The sequence below is a fragment of the Muntiacus reevesi genome, chromosome 9 (assembly GCF_963930625.1).
Source record: "Muntiacus reevesi chromosome 9, mMunRee1.1, whole genome shotgun sequence".
Taxonomy (NCBI): domain Eukaryota; kingdom Metazoa; phylum Chordata; class Mammalia; order Artiodactyla; family Cervidae; genus Muntiacus; species Muntiacus reevesi.
The window spans coordinates 37,532,684-37,545,911 of record NC_089257.1 but is presented as its reverse complement, the minus strand read 5'-3'; the positions used below and the strand labels follow the sequence as shown (position 1 = coordinate 37,545,911).

Sequence of the window (13,228 nt, the reverse complement as noted above, 5' to 3'; positions counted from 1 at the left end):
AGGTGGGTGGTCTCGCCACATTTCTGCCTCCAAGCTTCCTTGTTTTGTTCCCTTCATTCACTCTGTCCACTGAAATCTGTCCTGTTTCAAAGCCCAGTTCAAATCCTACCTTTCTGTGGCTCCTCTGCTGCTGCTGCTAAGTCGCTTCAGTCGTGTCCGACTCTGTGCGACCCCATAGACAGCAGCCCACCAGGCTCCCCCGTTCCTGGGATTCTCCAGGCAAGAACACTGGAGTGGGTTGCCATTTCCTTCTCCAATGCATGAAAGTGAAAAGTGAAAGTGAAGTTGCTCAGTCGTGTCCGACTCTTTGTGACCCCATGGACTGTAGCCCACCAGGCTCCTCCGTCCATAGGATTCTCCAGGCAAGAGTACTGGAGTGGGTGCCATTGCCTTTACATCTACTCAGTCTCATCTGCCAAAATCCAGATAGCATCACCACTTGACATTCATTCTCATACTTCATGGGCGTTTGGACTGGGTGGTCGCCAAAGTCCCATCCAGCTGTAGACTTCCAAGTCTGTTGTACATTCTTACCTCACATCTTCTTAATCAGGTCTCCACCTTCTCCCTCGAGAAGATATGAGGAAAGGCTTGAGCACATGAATTCACACAGAGTCAACATAACTAACTGCTCAAGGGAGCAAAGATGTTCTGTGATCCTCCATTCAAGGAACACACAGGCATTTATTTTTTCAAAGTGGAAGCAGCTCCCTTCCCCACCCCTGACCTTATCATATAAGAAACGTACTTATGGTCAAATAAATCAAATATTACATAACATTTTAAAGTAGAAAGGGAAAATCATCCATAATCCTCCTCTTCAGTGATAAATGCTATTAAAATATTCTTTCAAAGTGTTTGCTATACACAAATATGTATCCTTTGACAGGGCTTTCTGGAGACCCCATAGAGATCCCTTAAAAACAGAAATGAAACAGAAGAGTGGAAGGTTCCAGTCTGGGATTTGTAGCTTGCCACATTTGATGTATTCAGCTGAACCACGTGAAACTGCTAATATTCAGCTGTTTTTTTATCTACAAGCACAGCAGTTTTATATGGTTCAAATCAATGTACATGAAACCTAGCATGTCAGATCTGATCGAGCCCTTAGAGACTTTCAATTATTTCAATTTTCCTTCTATTTCACGGTTCTGAAGAAGGACAAGAGCCAGAAAAGCATTCAGCCAGATCATATACCACACTGGTAGTAGAATCAGGGCTAGTTCTCTTTCCACTGAATCAGGTACCTGCTTCTTTTAGTATGATATCTTCTAGGTATAATAATAATTTTCTAGAAGCAAGATTTCAACTTGGTATCGGAAAATTTCTCACAGAATTCAACCAAAGTGTTAGAAGCTGCCTTAGAGGTAGTGAAGTCCCCAGGACTGGCGATGGGACTGGGTAGGACAGGGGGACATGGCTGGAAGGGTACAGGAACCATGGAGCTAATGAGGCTTGACGTTTAGGGTTCTGTACTCACATGGCTCCTTCTTAAGGTCTTAGGAGAGGACCTAACAATGTATTAATATGCCGATAAGTTTTTGGAATATTTGCAAAAATAAGATATTTGAAAATTATTTTTCTTAAGGAGGACCCCCTAGAATTATGTAAATTTCAGGCCTAGATCCACTCTTAGGTAGCGCAGAGTTTTGCAAAGCACTAGGCAAAGAGAACAGAGATCCTGGGTTCCAGTCACGGCACCACTCTGGCCCAAATGGGCAGAAGAACATTTGCTCTGCTTCCCTCACAGAGGGGTAACATCACAAATGTTGAATGGGCTGAAAAACATAAAATGTGAACAACTATGAAAAAGCAACATAACTTAGATTTCCTATCTGTGATATGGGATAATATCACCGCCTCTCATGGCTGTTGAAGATAATACATCAAAAAACTGTGTCCTCGGGGTATTTTCCTATCTCATTTCCTTTTGCTATGACTTCCTCTTCTCCTTCCTCCAGCCCCTAGCCCCCAACACTCTGGCCACTAGGCCACTCAGTTTTTATTATATGCTGCTGTGTCTATGTATTTGTTCATATGGCTCCCACTGGCTAGAATGGCTATCTTTGCTGGAAAAGTCCTTTATCCACAAGGCCCGGGTCTGCCAGATCTTCTCCTCCCACCCTGACAATGACCTCCCTTAGCACTGTTTCTTGTTAATCTTACAGATAAAGACACAGAGGCTGGATATGGCCCACAGCTGAGTTCCGGAGGCCCCAGAAGATAATCAATCCTCAGGTATCTTGATCTTCTGCCATCCCTGTCCTCTTAGCATCAGAGCATAGACACACGGTTCTTGATGTACACGTGATAGGGGTCACTGCGCTTGTCCACTTTGCGGGAGCGGGTGTATCCGAGGATGAGACTGCCCACAGTGGCAGCAAAGAGGAACATGACGAACAGGATGTACATGTAGGAGTTATCATTGCGGCCAGGCAGGCTGGCCCGCTTCTCCTCAGTCAGGTTGTCTGGCCCTGGCCGGCAGAGCAAGTTGCTGTGAAGAGTGGCATTTAAAGCCTTCAGCACAGCATGCAGGCTCTCATACCAGGTCTCAGTCCCATTGATGGTCTCCATAGCAACAGGGATTGAGGTGGAGGAAGAATCGGAGGATGCTCTGGCAGTGACAGGAAAGAGAGAAGATGGTTTCTGTTATTTAAAACCTGAATGACCCTACCATTTCTTCAGACCCCAGCTAAAATCCCTGCCCCACAGTTTATTCTAACTACTTGTTTACCTATCTTCTCCACTAGACTGCAAGCCCGAGGAAGTTAGGGACTGTGTCTGTTTGGTTTTTTTGTTGTTGTTTAAAAATAAATTATTTATTTGATTCTGCTGGGCCTTCATTGTGGCATGTGGGATCTTTAGTTGTGGCATGTGAACTCATAGTTGCAGCTTGTGGGATCTAGTTCCCTAGATTGAACCCACACCCCTCACATTGGGAGCATGGACTCTTAGCCACTGGACCACCAGGGAAGTCCTGCTGTGTCTGTTTTATCCACTGCTATATATGAGCACTCACGACAGCACTCAGTAGGTGCTCAATAAATACCTGTGGAAGGACGTTTTCCTTGAGCATTATAACCATGCTGATCTATCCTTTTCTGGGGACTCTATAAGTCACTGAGCTTTAGGCTAGAAGGACCTTAGGAATTATTTAGCGTTATAATTCTTTCCATTTTACACAGAGGGAACCTGAGGCCCAGAGAGCCCAGGTGGCTTGTCCATGATCACAGAGAATACTGGAGGCAGAGCCGAGGCAGAGCCCTGCTCTTGGATGACCAGCTCAGAGCTCCTCCAGCCTCCACGCCAGCTCTGGCCAGGACCATGCAGCACACTGAGAAGACATGCCTCGGACTCCACCACAGCTCCGTTCTTTTTTATGCTCCACAGACACCACGCAGAAGATGTCTGGGGATGGCTTAGATTTCCCCCTACCGCGAGAAGCAGACACTGGGTCTTTTGACCGCTAAAGCATCCTAGGTCCCACTCTAGGTGTTCATAGCTACTGAGCAGAAATCCTGTCAGAAAAGAGGTGGCTGGGGAAGCAGGAAGGGGCTGAAACCATTGCAGACACTGGGCCTGAGGGGAGTGGGGTGAAAGGAGCACTCAGTCTGGTTTGGGGTTTTACCTACCTCAGAGAAAAAAAGACATTGGCCACCTCCACTACTCTGCCTTCCAAAACAACATCACTGTGTGTGAACATGGCACATAATAGGTGATAATAGATGTTTCCTTATTCTCAGAGATCTTTAGTCTACAGCTTAGAAAAACTGCCCAAGACAGCCATGGATCCTAGTCTCTGGAAAAACACATGTCATTTCTTTTAAACAAGGCTCCACACTCACTTCCTTCAGGAAGCGTTTGTGCGCTCCCACCATAATCCACAAGCTCTATCATCACAGCCTTCCCTTTGCCCCAGCACTTACATATGAGGCAATGCGAGGCTGTCCTCTTGTTACTGATAAGGGTTATCAGCAGCCACATGCTCCTGGTCAGCAAGGCTATGGTCTCTCCCACGTTGAGAGGACTACCTTAGCTCTCCTTCCCTTGGTGGTCTTCAGTAAAAATGGCCACTTTGGAATTTTCACATGCTAAGCACTCAGGGTTCACTGAACTGAGTGAACCAATCAAAGTTAACACCAACCAATCAAAGTTAACACACTTGAATATTAACCATAAGGTCTTTTCCCCAGAAAACTTGACAGTTAGCTATGTTCATAATAAATATTCATGAACAATGCTATGAATGTAGACGGGAGGAAGAATCAAAGTAATACAGCAATAACCCAGGAATGGCCCACATTTGGTGCAAGGCGTTTGGGGCCCTCTGCCATCTAGAACTTGGACAAACTTGTCTGGATGGAGGAGGGGAAGAATTAAGATCTGGGAGGCATAGGTTCTTATGTACTATCCCACTTATCAGGCAAGAAATTTGTGCCTTCCTCTTTCTTCATATGGGCTAATGGAAAGCAGGAGCAGCACAATGAAGTCAATGGCTCAATGAATCATCTGGCCAGTCATCACTAATGGGGCTCACTCTTGGGAGCCTCATCCTGGGAGCTCCAGGAGGCCAGTCCCAGGCACATAGCCAGTTCTTAATGTGGGAGACAACCTAGGAGCTACTGGGACTTAAAGGAAGAAGGGGTGAATTCTGATCGGTGCTTGGAGAGTGTTCACAGCAATGGAAGAATTTGAGCTGGACCTTGAAGAATATTTTGGAAGTAGTGGAGGCAAGGGGAAGAATGAGAGGGATAGAGGCATGATAACAAGAAAGCATGTTTTGAAGAATGGAAAGTAGCAAAAAGAGTGTAATATGCCTGGAAGGATAAGATGTGGGATGGAGATGCTGGTCCAAACCAGATCAGTGAGGGCCTTGAATAACAGACTGCAGAGTTGGAACTAAACCGTGTAAGTGGAGAAGAACCACGGAATGACATTTTAAAGGTGGGGTTAAATGATCAGATCTGTACTTGGAAAGGACTCTCTGGCTGCCATGTGGAGTGCGGAGTGAAAGGGGCAAGAATGGAGGCAGGGAGCCATGTGACAAGTGAAATAATCTAGGTTCAAGATGCTGAGGCCTGAGCTGAGCTGGAGGGGGTGACAAGGTGGGGGCAGGGACAGATGGAGGATGTGAGGGGCACTTGAGGGAGGGGATGGCTAGTGTAATGGTTGCAGGAAGAAGGGGCCTCAGATAGTTTTATAGGCAGACAACAGACAGATGGCATAAACGCTAGAAGAATTCACTTTGAGTAAAATAAGTTTCTTGCCCTGTTTGTGCTTCAGTTTCCTCATCTATCAAAAAAGATTATCACCAGGAATTGTGATTCAATGGGTAGAGTTTCAGTTTTGCAAGATGAAAAGATTTAGAGATCTGTTGCATAACAATGAATGCTACTGAGATGTGCCATTAAAAATGGTTGAGATGCTAACATTTACATTGCTTTTTTAAAAATCATATTAAAAATTTTGTTAATTAGAAAGAAAAAGAAGATTATTTCTGCTCTGCCCCCTCTTCAAGCTTGCTTGAGCATATACATTTATTATGGTGAAGAGGATTTTTAAAACACAGTTTAGTTAAATAAAAAGACCATAGCTTTCATTAAAATGAAAATCTACTTGTTGTTTTTATGAAGTAAATACATATACACGATGAAAAACAGAAGCAGTATGCACAATGAAAATGCAGTCTCTCTGTTCCCAGTGGCCCAGGTTTCCTTCCCAGGGCAGATACTGCCACCACTTCTCTTAGGTATCCTTGTGAGGGGGTTTGAACTGACAGGGCAGGTAGAGGGCCACCTCCCCCAGGAAGGCTCACGGAACAGCAGGCAAATTCACTGGCTCCTCGTCAGCTCCAGGAATCTCCCTGCGGGTGTCCCAAGGCTCCTTAGCTGCTCAGCCTCTTCAGGACATCCCTGGACACATCTGAGGTCTCAGCGTGTGTAAGGGGCAGCACACTGACTGGAACCGCCCACCCTGGCCAGGCACCATAGTAACCATTTGCATGAGTTGTTTTAGGACAGGAGATCCTGGTAAGGAACACGGAGCTAATAAGCCTCCTCCAACGGGAAGAGTTCGGGAAAGGTCAAAAGGAGACACCACCTGTCCGACCACCTCCCAGAATCCTTCTCTCTGGCATCCATGTTGGCTGAACAATGCGTGTACCACCAGGAAGGGCTCTGAGTCAGAATGATTGGCTAAGGACAATCTGGAAACTAATCCCATCACCATAAAACCCCAAGACTGCGAGCTATGTGACAGAGCTGTTCTCCTGGGTTCCCTGACCCTCCGGGTGCCCTTTCCCAATAAAATCTCTTGCTTTGTCAGCAGATGTATCTCCTCGGACAATTCATTTCCGAGTGTTAGACAAGAGCCCAGTTTCGGGCCCTGGAAGGGGTCTCCTTTCCTGCAGCACATGGACTTTGGAAGCTGGGAAGGCCCAGACCTGGTCGGGCTGGGAGACAGAAAAGGAAGGAACCAGACACACAGAAAAAAAATCCTCAGAACCAGGGTGGATCGCCTAAGGCCAAGCCTCAAGAATTGTGCAGTAACTTTACTGTGGGTGATCACTCCCTCCCACTTCCCCTCCCCTTCCTGCAGCAGCAGGATCAGGCCAGCCTAGGATTGTAGTTAAGGGAACTGTGCCATGGCCACGGGACCCCCGATTGCTGTCCCCCAACACCAGGTTCACAATGTCTCAACTGGGTGACTTCATGAGAAACCTCAGTTCAACACGAGCTGCTGCTCAGGGATCAGCTAACAGTGCAGTCTAAAACATCCCCTTATGGAACTTCCCTGGTCCAGTGTTTAAGAATCCACCCTGCATTGCAAGGGATGTGGGTTCGATCCCTGGTTGGGGAACTAAGATCCCACATGCCTCAGAGCAGCTAAGCCCACTTGATGCGACAACTGAGCCTGTGTGCCACAACTAGAGCATCTAAGTGCCACAGTGAAAGAGCCTCCATGACACAAAAGAGATCCCTAGTACCACAACAAAGACCCGATGCAGTCTAATAAATAAATTAAAACATTCCCTTTCTCCCAGAGTACTGACACCTCGTCAGGAGTCTCTAAAAGGCTGAAAGCGCCTGAGACCCAAGGAAATGATGTGAGTGGCAGAATGGCAGCCAGATTTGGGTTGCTGTTTTACATAGGAAAAAACCATGTTACCAATCCGCCTATGTGGATAGACTGAATATAAACACAGGCATGACATCAACACTGTTGTGAAGATTAAAGGAGAAAACGAGGGAGTGCATGGCACTAGACACTCCACAGATGTGGTGGTTTTATTTGTGCAGAGCAGAGGCTGGCAGGGCCTTCAGAGTCCATCTAGTCTAACCTCCCTCATTTTACAGTGAAAGAAGTGAAAATCAAAGAGCTGTCTTGGTTCAGCTGCTACCTGTGTGACTTTGGGTATGTGGCTTCCCTTTTCTGGGCCCCAGCTCCTGTGTGTATCTGTAAAATGAAGGGGTTTTACTCTGTGATCCTGTAAGGTTCCAGTCAGCTCTAACATCCCATGAAGACCCCATAAACCCACACTGTGAGATTTGGGAGACTGGGTAGGGTGGTGGGAGAGCATTTAGGGGGTTCTCTAGAGTCCCGCAGATGACAAGATAGAGAAGACTGCAGGCTTCTTCCTCCAAGGTTGAGATTCTTCAGAGTCCCAGGACTGTTACATTTAATATTCCAGCCCAGATAAACTGAAGGCCAAATCTGTTGACTTGTTCATTTTTCCTCTTTATAGCTCACCTGCCAGTGAGATCTAGCCTGGGAGAGACAGACTCTGTGTTAGAAAGTGGGGTTAGGGGGAAAGCATGGAGGACAGGGTGGGCTCTGAGGTGGGGTTCAATGAGGAAAGTAAAGGTTCACAAAACCATTCATTCCTCAGACTTTCTTCCAGCTTCTCTCTGGACAAACTGGTTGGATATTTGTGGTTCTGATGGAGGGCGCAAAAGAGTCATAGATGCCTGTCTTTAGAAGCTAAGTTGAAGTGGGAGGGAGGGCCTGTGTGCAAGGGCACCCTGTGGCTTCAGGAGAGGCAGAGAGCTCTTAAAGGGACAGCTTGGTTCTCTATGACCTGCCTCCGGGTCCCAAGGCAGGGATTGGCAATTGGCAACATGCGGAATTCTGTTCCCCCCTCTGAGCTCCTTGGCTTCCCTCTTCAAAATAATCACTGATTATGAAGCTGTTCAGATTGGGGAGACAGAGCTTCTGCCCTGAAAGTCCTTGACTTGAAACAGGAGATAATCAGGAAGGAAGATGAACAGTGACTGAAAAGAGATTTTAAAGACCATTTAGAATCTAGATTCTCAGTCAGTCCTTCCATTTTGTAGCTGAGAAAACTAAAGGTCAGATAGGGGAAGTGACTTGTCCAAAATGACATGGTTGGTAAATGGCAGAGCTCAGATGAGAACCCACATCTTTGGGGGTGCTGTTTAAGTGCTCTTTCTACTACAAATGGCAATGTCTTCTGGCATCTGAGTTGTATTTCCCACCAAACACAGGCTCCTCGTGTCCTGGGGCATCATATCCTATAAGTCCACCACTACTGCTTTTTCCTGCATTACAGACTCTCATGAGTCTTTTCTTTTTGGCCATACCACCTGGCATGTGGGATCTTAGTAACCCTACTGGGGATAGAACCTGCACCCCCTGCAATAAAGCGTGGAGTCTTAACCACTGGACCACAAGAGAAGTCCCTCTCACCAGTCGTAACTGAGGGTCCAATAAAGGCAGAAGTTGGTGACTTTGGGAGAAGTTAACCTTCTCTGGTGGCCCAGAAGGTAAAGAATCTGTCTGCAATGGAGGAAACCAAGGTTTGATCCCTGGGTCGGAAAGATCCCCTGGAGAAGGGAATAACTACCCACTCCAGTATTCTTGCCTGGAGAGTTCCATGGACAGAGGAGCCTGGCGGGCTACAGTCCATGAGGTCACAAAGAGTCAGATACGACTGAGTGACTAACACTTAACCTTTCTTTACAGTCTTGTCTCCCATGGTCCTTTCTGCTCCAGATGTACTTCTGCTCCCCATACAAACCAAGTGCACCCTCTTCCTCCAAACCCTGGTGCAACTCTTTCCTGCAAATTAACAGGTTTACCCAAAGTGCTCTTGACTTCAATTTGACTGACCTCTTTCTTGGGAATGGAGGCAAAAAGCTGTGACCTGGAGGATAAACTGGGTATTTTAGTGAGGTTTTCTTTCAGATTTCTCTGGGGAGAAGTAAAACTCCACTGTTGGCTTTTTGGTTTCCCTACTGCTCTGTTTTAGCTACTTCAAGAGTATCCGAAGTGCTTGGAAGTGTGGTAGAAAGGCAGGGGAAAGGGGTCACATAAAGCAGGTAGGGAATCCAAGGATAACTCCTGGGACTGCAAATATTGTCTCTGGCCCGCCTGGTGGTCTTGTCACCAGCATGGGCTGGTGTGAAAGGAAGCTTAACATATAGTTAGACGGAGACAAAGAAATAGAATATGAGCTGGAAGGGAACTTAACAATCATGTCACTGGTATAACTCCCTCATTCAACCAGTGGGAAAAACCATACACTTTCCCCCCCAGCAACCCACCCCCGAGAGGAAGTCACTTGCTCAAGGTCTCACAGCCTAGGAACTGGGACCAAAAACAGTTATCGCCGTATCTTTTCACTATAAGTTCTCTGTTGCCATAAGACAGTTTAACCTCTGCTGATTATCATTCAAGCTCCTTTAGATATGACCCTGCCTCTAGCCTCATCTCACCACGTGTCTCCCCATTGCCCATGCCCCATGATACTAAGCTACAGGTCATTCTCCAAACATTCATTGCATTTTGCCCTCTCTTGCTTTTGCTCATGCTGTTTGCTGAGGCAGAAATGCCCATCCTCTTTTTATCTGCCTGGCGAACTCCTACACATCCTTCAAGACCCAGCTCCAATGTCACCTTGGTAGACCCTCTCCTGAGACATCCTCTTCTCTACTCCCTAGCCAGTTAAGTCTCTTCCTCTTGTCTGTTCCTGAAGGGCTTTGCATAAAATCCTAATAGAGCACTATACTGTACTGATATTGGGTGTGTATATCTATATAAATATAAACAGATATAGATATATATGCTAAACTGTGAGCTGGGAGGGGTGAGGGGAGGGACCTGTGCATCATAGTTTCTTTATAGTAGGCACTCAAGAACAGAGGGATAAATATCTCTTCTTATTAGACTAGTCCCTCCTGCACACACAAATACGCATTCATGAAAGCACTTACAAAGCTACTTCAAGGGCAGGCCGAAACAGTTCCTTTTGGTCATGGGCAAGGGAAGCTCAAAGAAAAGACACCATCTTGGTCAGGTGGGGAAGTGAGGTCGGGGAGGAAGCATTCTAAGCCACCTTTAGAAGCACAGATTTCCCTGCACCTGAACCCTATTCAATCCAAAGGGCAAACATTATTGGCTTGGAATACCAGCAGCGGCTTTGCAATCCTCTTCCCTGTGTACCTACCCAGGGTGTGGCTACACACACCCACCTGCTGCACACACACAGTCCAAATCCCAGTCTCCCAGCCTCTAATCTTGCCTTTCAAGTGTGCCTTTCAAGGTTCCAATCTCGGCTGTCTGCTTGGCTGTGTGACCTTGAGCACTGCATTTATTTCCTCTGAATCTCATCTATGAGATGGGGATAGTTACCCACCCCCCAACTTGCCTCACATGGCAATTTGGAGAGAGACCATGGGGGGAAAGTGTTTTAGAAATTGCAGGGACTTCCCTGGTGGTTCGGTGGCTAAGACTAAATACTTTCAATGCAGGTGGCCCCAGATGGATACCTGGTAGGGGAACTGGATCCCATATGTCAAAACTAAGAGTTCCCACTTGCTGCAACTAAGACTTGGTAGTCAAATAAATAAATATTTAGAAAACAAACAAAAAAAAGAAATTGCAACATATCATATAAACATTAGAATTACTGGGCAGCCAGTCACTTCGTTTCCTTTTCTGTTTCTCTATCTACCTCCCCCACACTTTCCCCCAGTATTACCAAGAACAGCCAACTCTATGTCTCCCCTCCCCTCCCTTCCTCCTCTTACCCTCAGAGGAAGCCAGGAGGTTCTTTATTATTCTTGATTCTCAGATACACTTACCTCTTTCAGAAATAAAGAGTATCTTTCTTGTTTCTCATCCTTTCTGATCAGCCCTGTAATCTCTCTCCATTTATGGGTACTATTCTGTAGTCCTGCTGGTGATAGAGAACACAATGGAATTGGAGTCAGGTCAACACCTGTCCTGTTTTGTAGGTGTGTCTAACCGTGTGTCTTGGTTAAGTCATTTCTTCACTTTGGACCTCATTCTCCCCATCAGTAAGATGGGCTTTCTTGTCTTGCCACCCTCTTAGTAGGAATTTGGAGCATTCACCTATTCAGTCTATAGGTAGAAATGTGTTTTGCAAAGTGTGGAGTGAGAAAGGAATGAAAAAGGTTGTTTGTTATCATCTCAAGGAATCAAGAAAATCTGAAAGCAGTTTCCTTGCCTCCAGTATGGCTCTCCCCCACTTAGAGCCAACAACTGGTTGGATACCAGAAGATAAGGAGCAGCTGACACAGCTACAAGGCACTCTTGCAGCTGAAGGGGCTTCCCTGGTGACTCAGTGGTAAAGCATCTGGCTGGCACTGCAGGAGACACAGGTTCAATCCCTGATTTGGGAAGATTCCCCTGGAGAAGGATATGGGGTATTCTTCACTCCAGTATTCTTGCCTGGAAAATCCCACTCAGAGGAGCCTGGCAGGCTCCAGTCCACGAGGTCGCAAAAGAGTTGGACACGACTTAGTGACTGAACAACAGCAACAACTTGCTGAAGTGGAGTCAGCCCTGGGCTAGGAGTGAGGAGAATTGAGTTCTACTTCTGTCTGTGACCCTGGGCAAGCCATCTCCTCTTGGACCTCAGTTTCCCCATAGGCAAACTGTTGATAAGTGGGAAGAGGGGATATGAGGAGATACTGCTCCATGAGACCTCACACAAGGGTCTGAACTCCTGTACTTTCTACACCAGAGACTCCCGGGTCCAGTCCCCCTTCCCCACAGGCCGTGTGGAGTACATGGGCAACAGGACCGGGCGGCTCATCTCACAGGTGGTGACCCAAGAAGAGAAGGCGCAAAGCATAGAGCAGGTAGGTGGGCGACCGGCACAGCTTCACACGACCCGTATACTAGAAGGCAAGTCTCCAGACTCCCAGCCTAGACCTATGTTACTAGCGGTAGAATATGGCTAAGGGGGCCCCCAAGGCTTTTCCCGGGACTGGGGCACCTAGGACGAGAGACCCAATGAAGTGGCGAGCCGGCAAGTCCACTCGTAGAGCAAGCGGCTTCCGCCGGGCGAGAAGGCGCGCGTGTGCGCTCGCGGCGGAGCCGCAGGTGTTCGCTCGCACATCTGTGGATGTGGAAGGAGATTTGGTGCCGCCCTCCCGAGGCCTGTGAGTGCTGACCCCAAACCCCAGGTTACCGGGCAAGGCGTGCCAGGGGCCCAGCTTCGCCACGTGCGCCCCGGGATCCCTGTGGCTGGGTCCTACAGAGGAGGGGTCTGTACCCGAGCCGCCCCCAAGGTCGGGTCGCCGGCCTCCAGGGAGGCGGTCGGATCGCTCATTTGTATCCTCGGCGCCGGCTGGGCCTTCCCGACCTGGCGAGTGCGTCTTACCTGCCCATCTGTAAGGCTCTCAGGAGCGCAGTCTGTTGGGACTTTACGCCCTGGGCTCGCGGGTGCCCCGCACTGGGCCCCAAGGCGCTCCGCCAGCCCCTCGGCTCGCAGTCCGCGCCCAGCACTGCCTGCGCCCCCTCTGCTTCGCGCTCCGACCCGCGCTCTGCTGCCTTTTCCCTTCCCCCGGGCGTCCCCACCCCCGGCCCCGCCCGGCCCCTAACCCACCCACTTCTCCTCCCCGAGCTGGCTTTGGGCACCTCCGCCCAGCTGCTTGGCCTCACAGTTCTATGGGTTCCGACCCTTCCGTCCCCTGCAGCGCCTGCTTCCTGGACCAGAGACCGACTATTTTCTTGCTTCACGTCAGCTTGCCGGGTCTGAGGAGGCAGAGAGCCGGGTGGTGGTGGAATCCGACTTTACTCCTCCGTGATTGTGTGGTGGTGGACAAGTCACTGCTCCTCACTGAGCCGCGGCTTTCTTGGAGTAAAATGGGTACAAATCTTGCATGCACTCTTCACAGGGTGATGGTTAGCATCAGAGGTCTTAGAATCCAAAATACTAAACTCAGATGGTCACTAGAGA

The 13,228-nt window shown here is 48.0% G+C and overlaps 1 protein-coding gene across 2 annotated transcripts; it reads right to left on the bottom strand.

Moving 5' to 3' along the window:
* Positions 1-683: 683 nt before the first annotated feature.
* KCNE3 (potassium voltage-gated channel subfamily E regulatory subunit 3) lies at positions 684-12,797 on the bottom strand. 2 transcript variants are annotated; one of them, XM_065944601.1, is made up of 3 exons: positions 12,650-12,797; positions 11,103-11,197; positions 684-2,614 (listed from the first exon to the last, which is right to left on the bottom strand). In XM_065944601.1, exon 3 carries the CDS (start codon positions 2,572-2,574, stop codon positions 2,275-2,277), a length of 300 nt encoding a protein of 99 aa, XP_065800673.1. In that variant the 5' UTR covers positions 2,575-2,614; positions 11,103-11,197; positions 12,650-12,797; the 3' UTR covers positions 684-2,274. The 2 variants fall into 2 exon arrangements, with proteins under 2 accessions (XP_065800673.1, XP_065800674.1); XM_065944602.1 differs by having other exon boundaries at positions 11,103-11,194.
* Positions 12,798-13,228: the final 431 nt, after the last annotated feature.

What these genes read in the sequence shown, in the direction of transcription:
- KCNE3 (XM_065944601.1), bottom strand. Translation starts at nt 2,574, where the DNA reads ATGGAGACCATCAATGGGACTGAGACCTGGTATGAGAGCCTGCATGCT.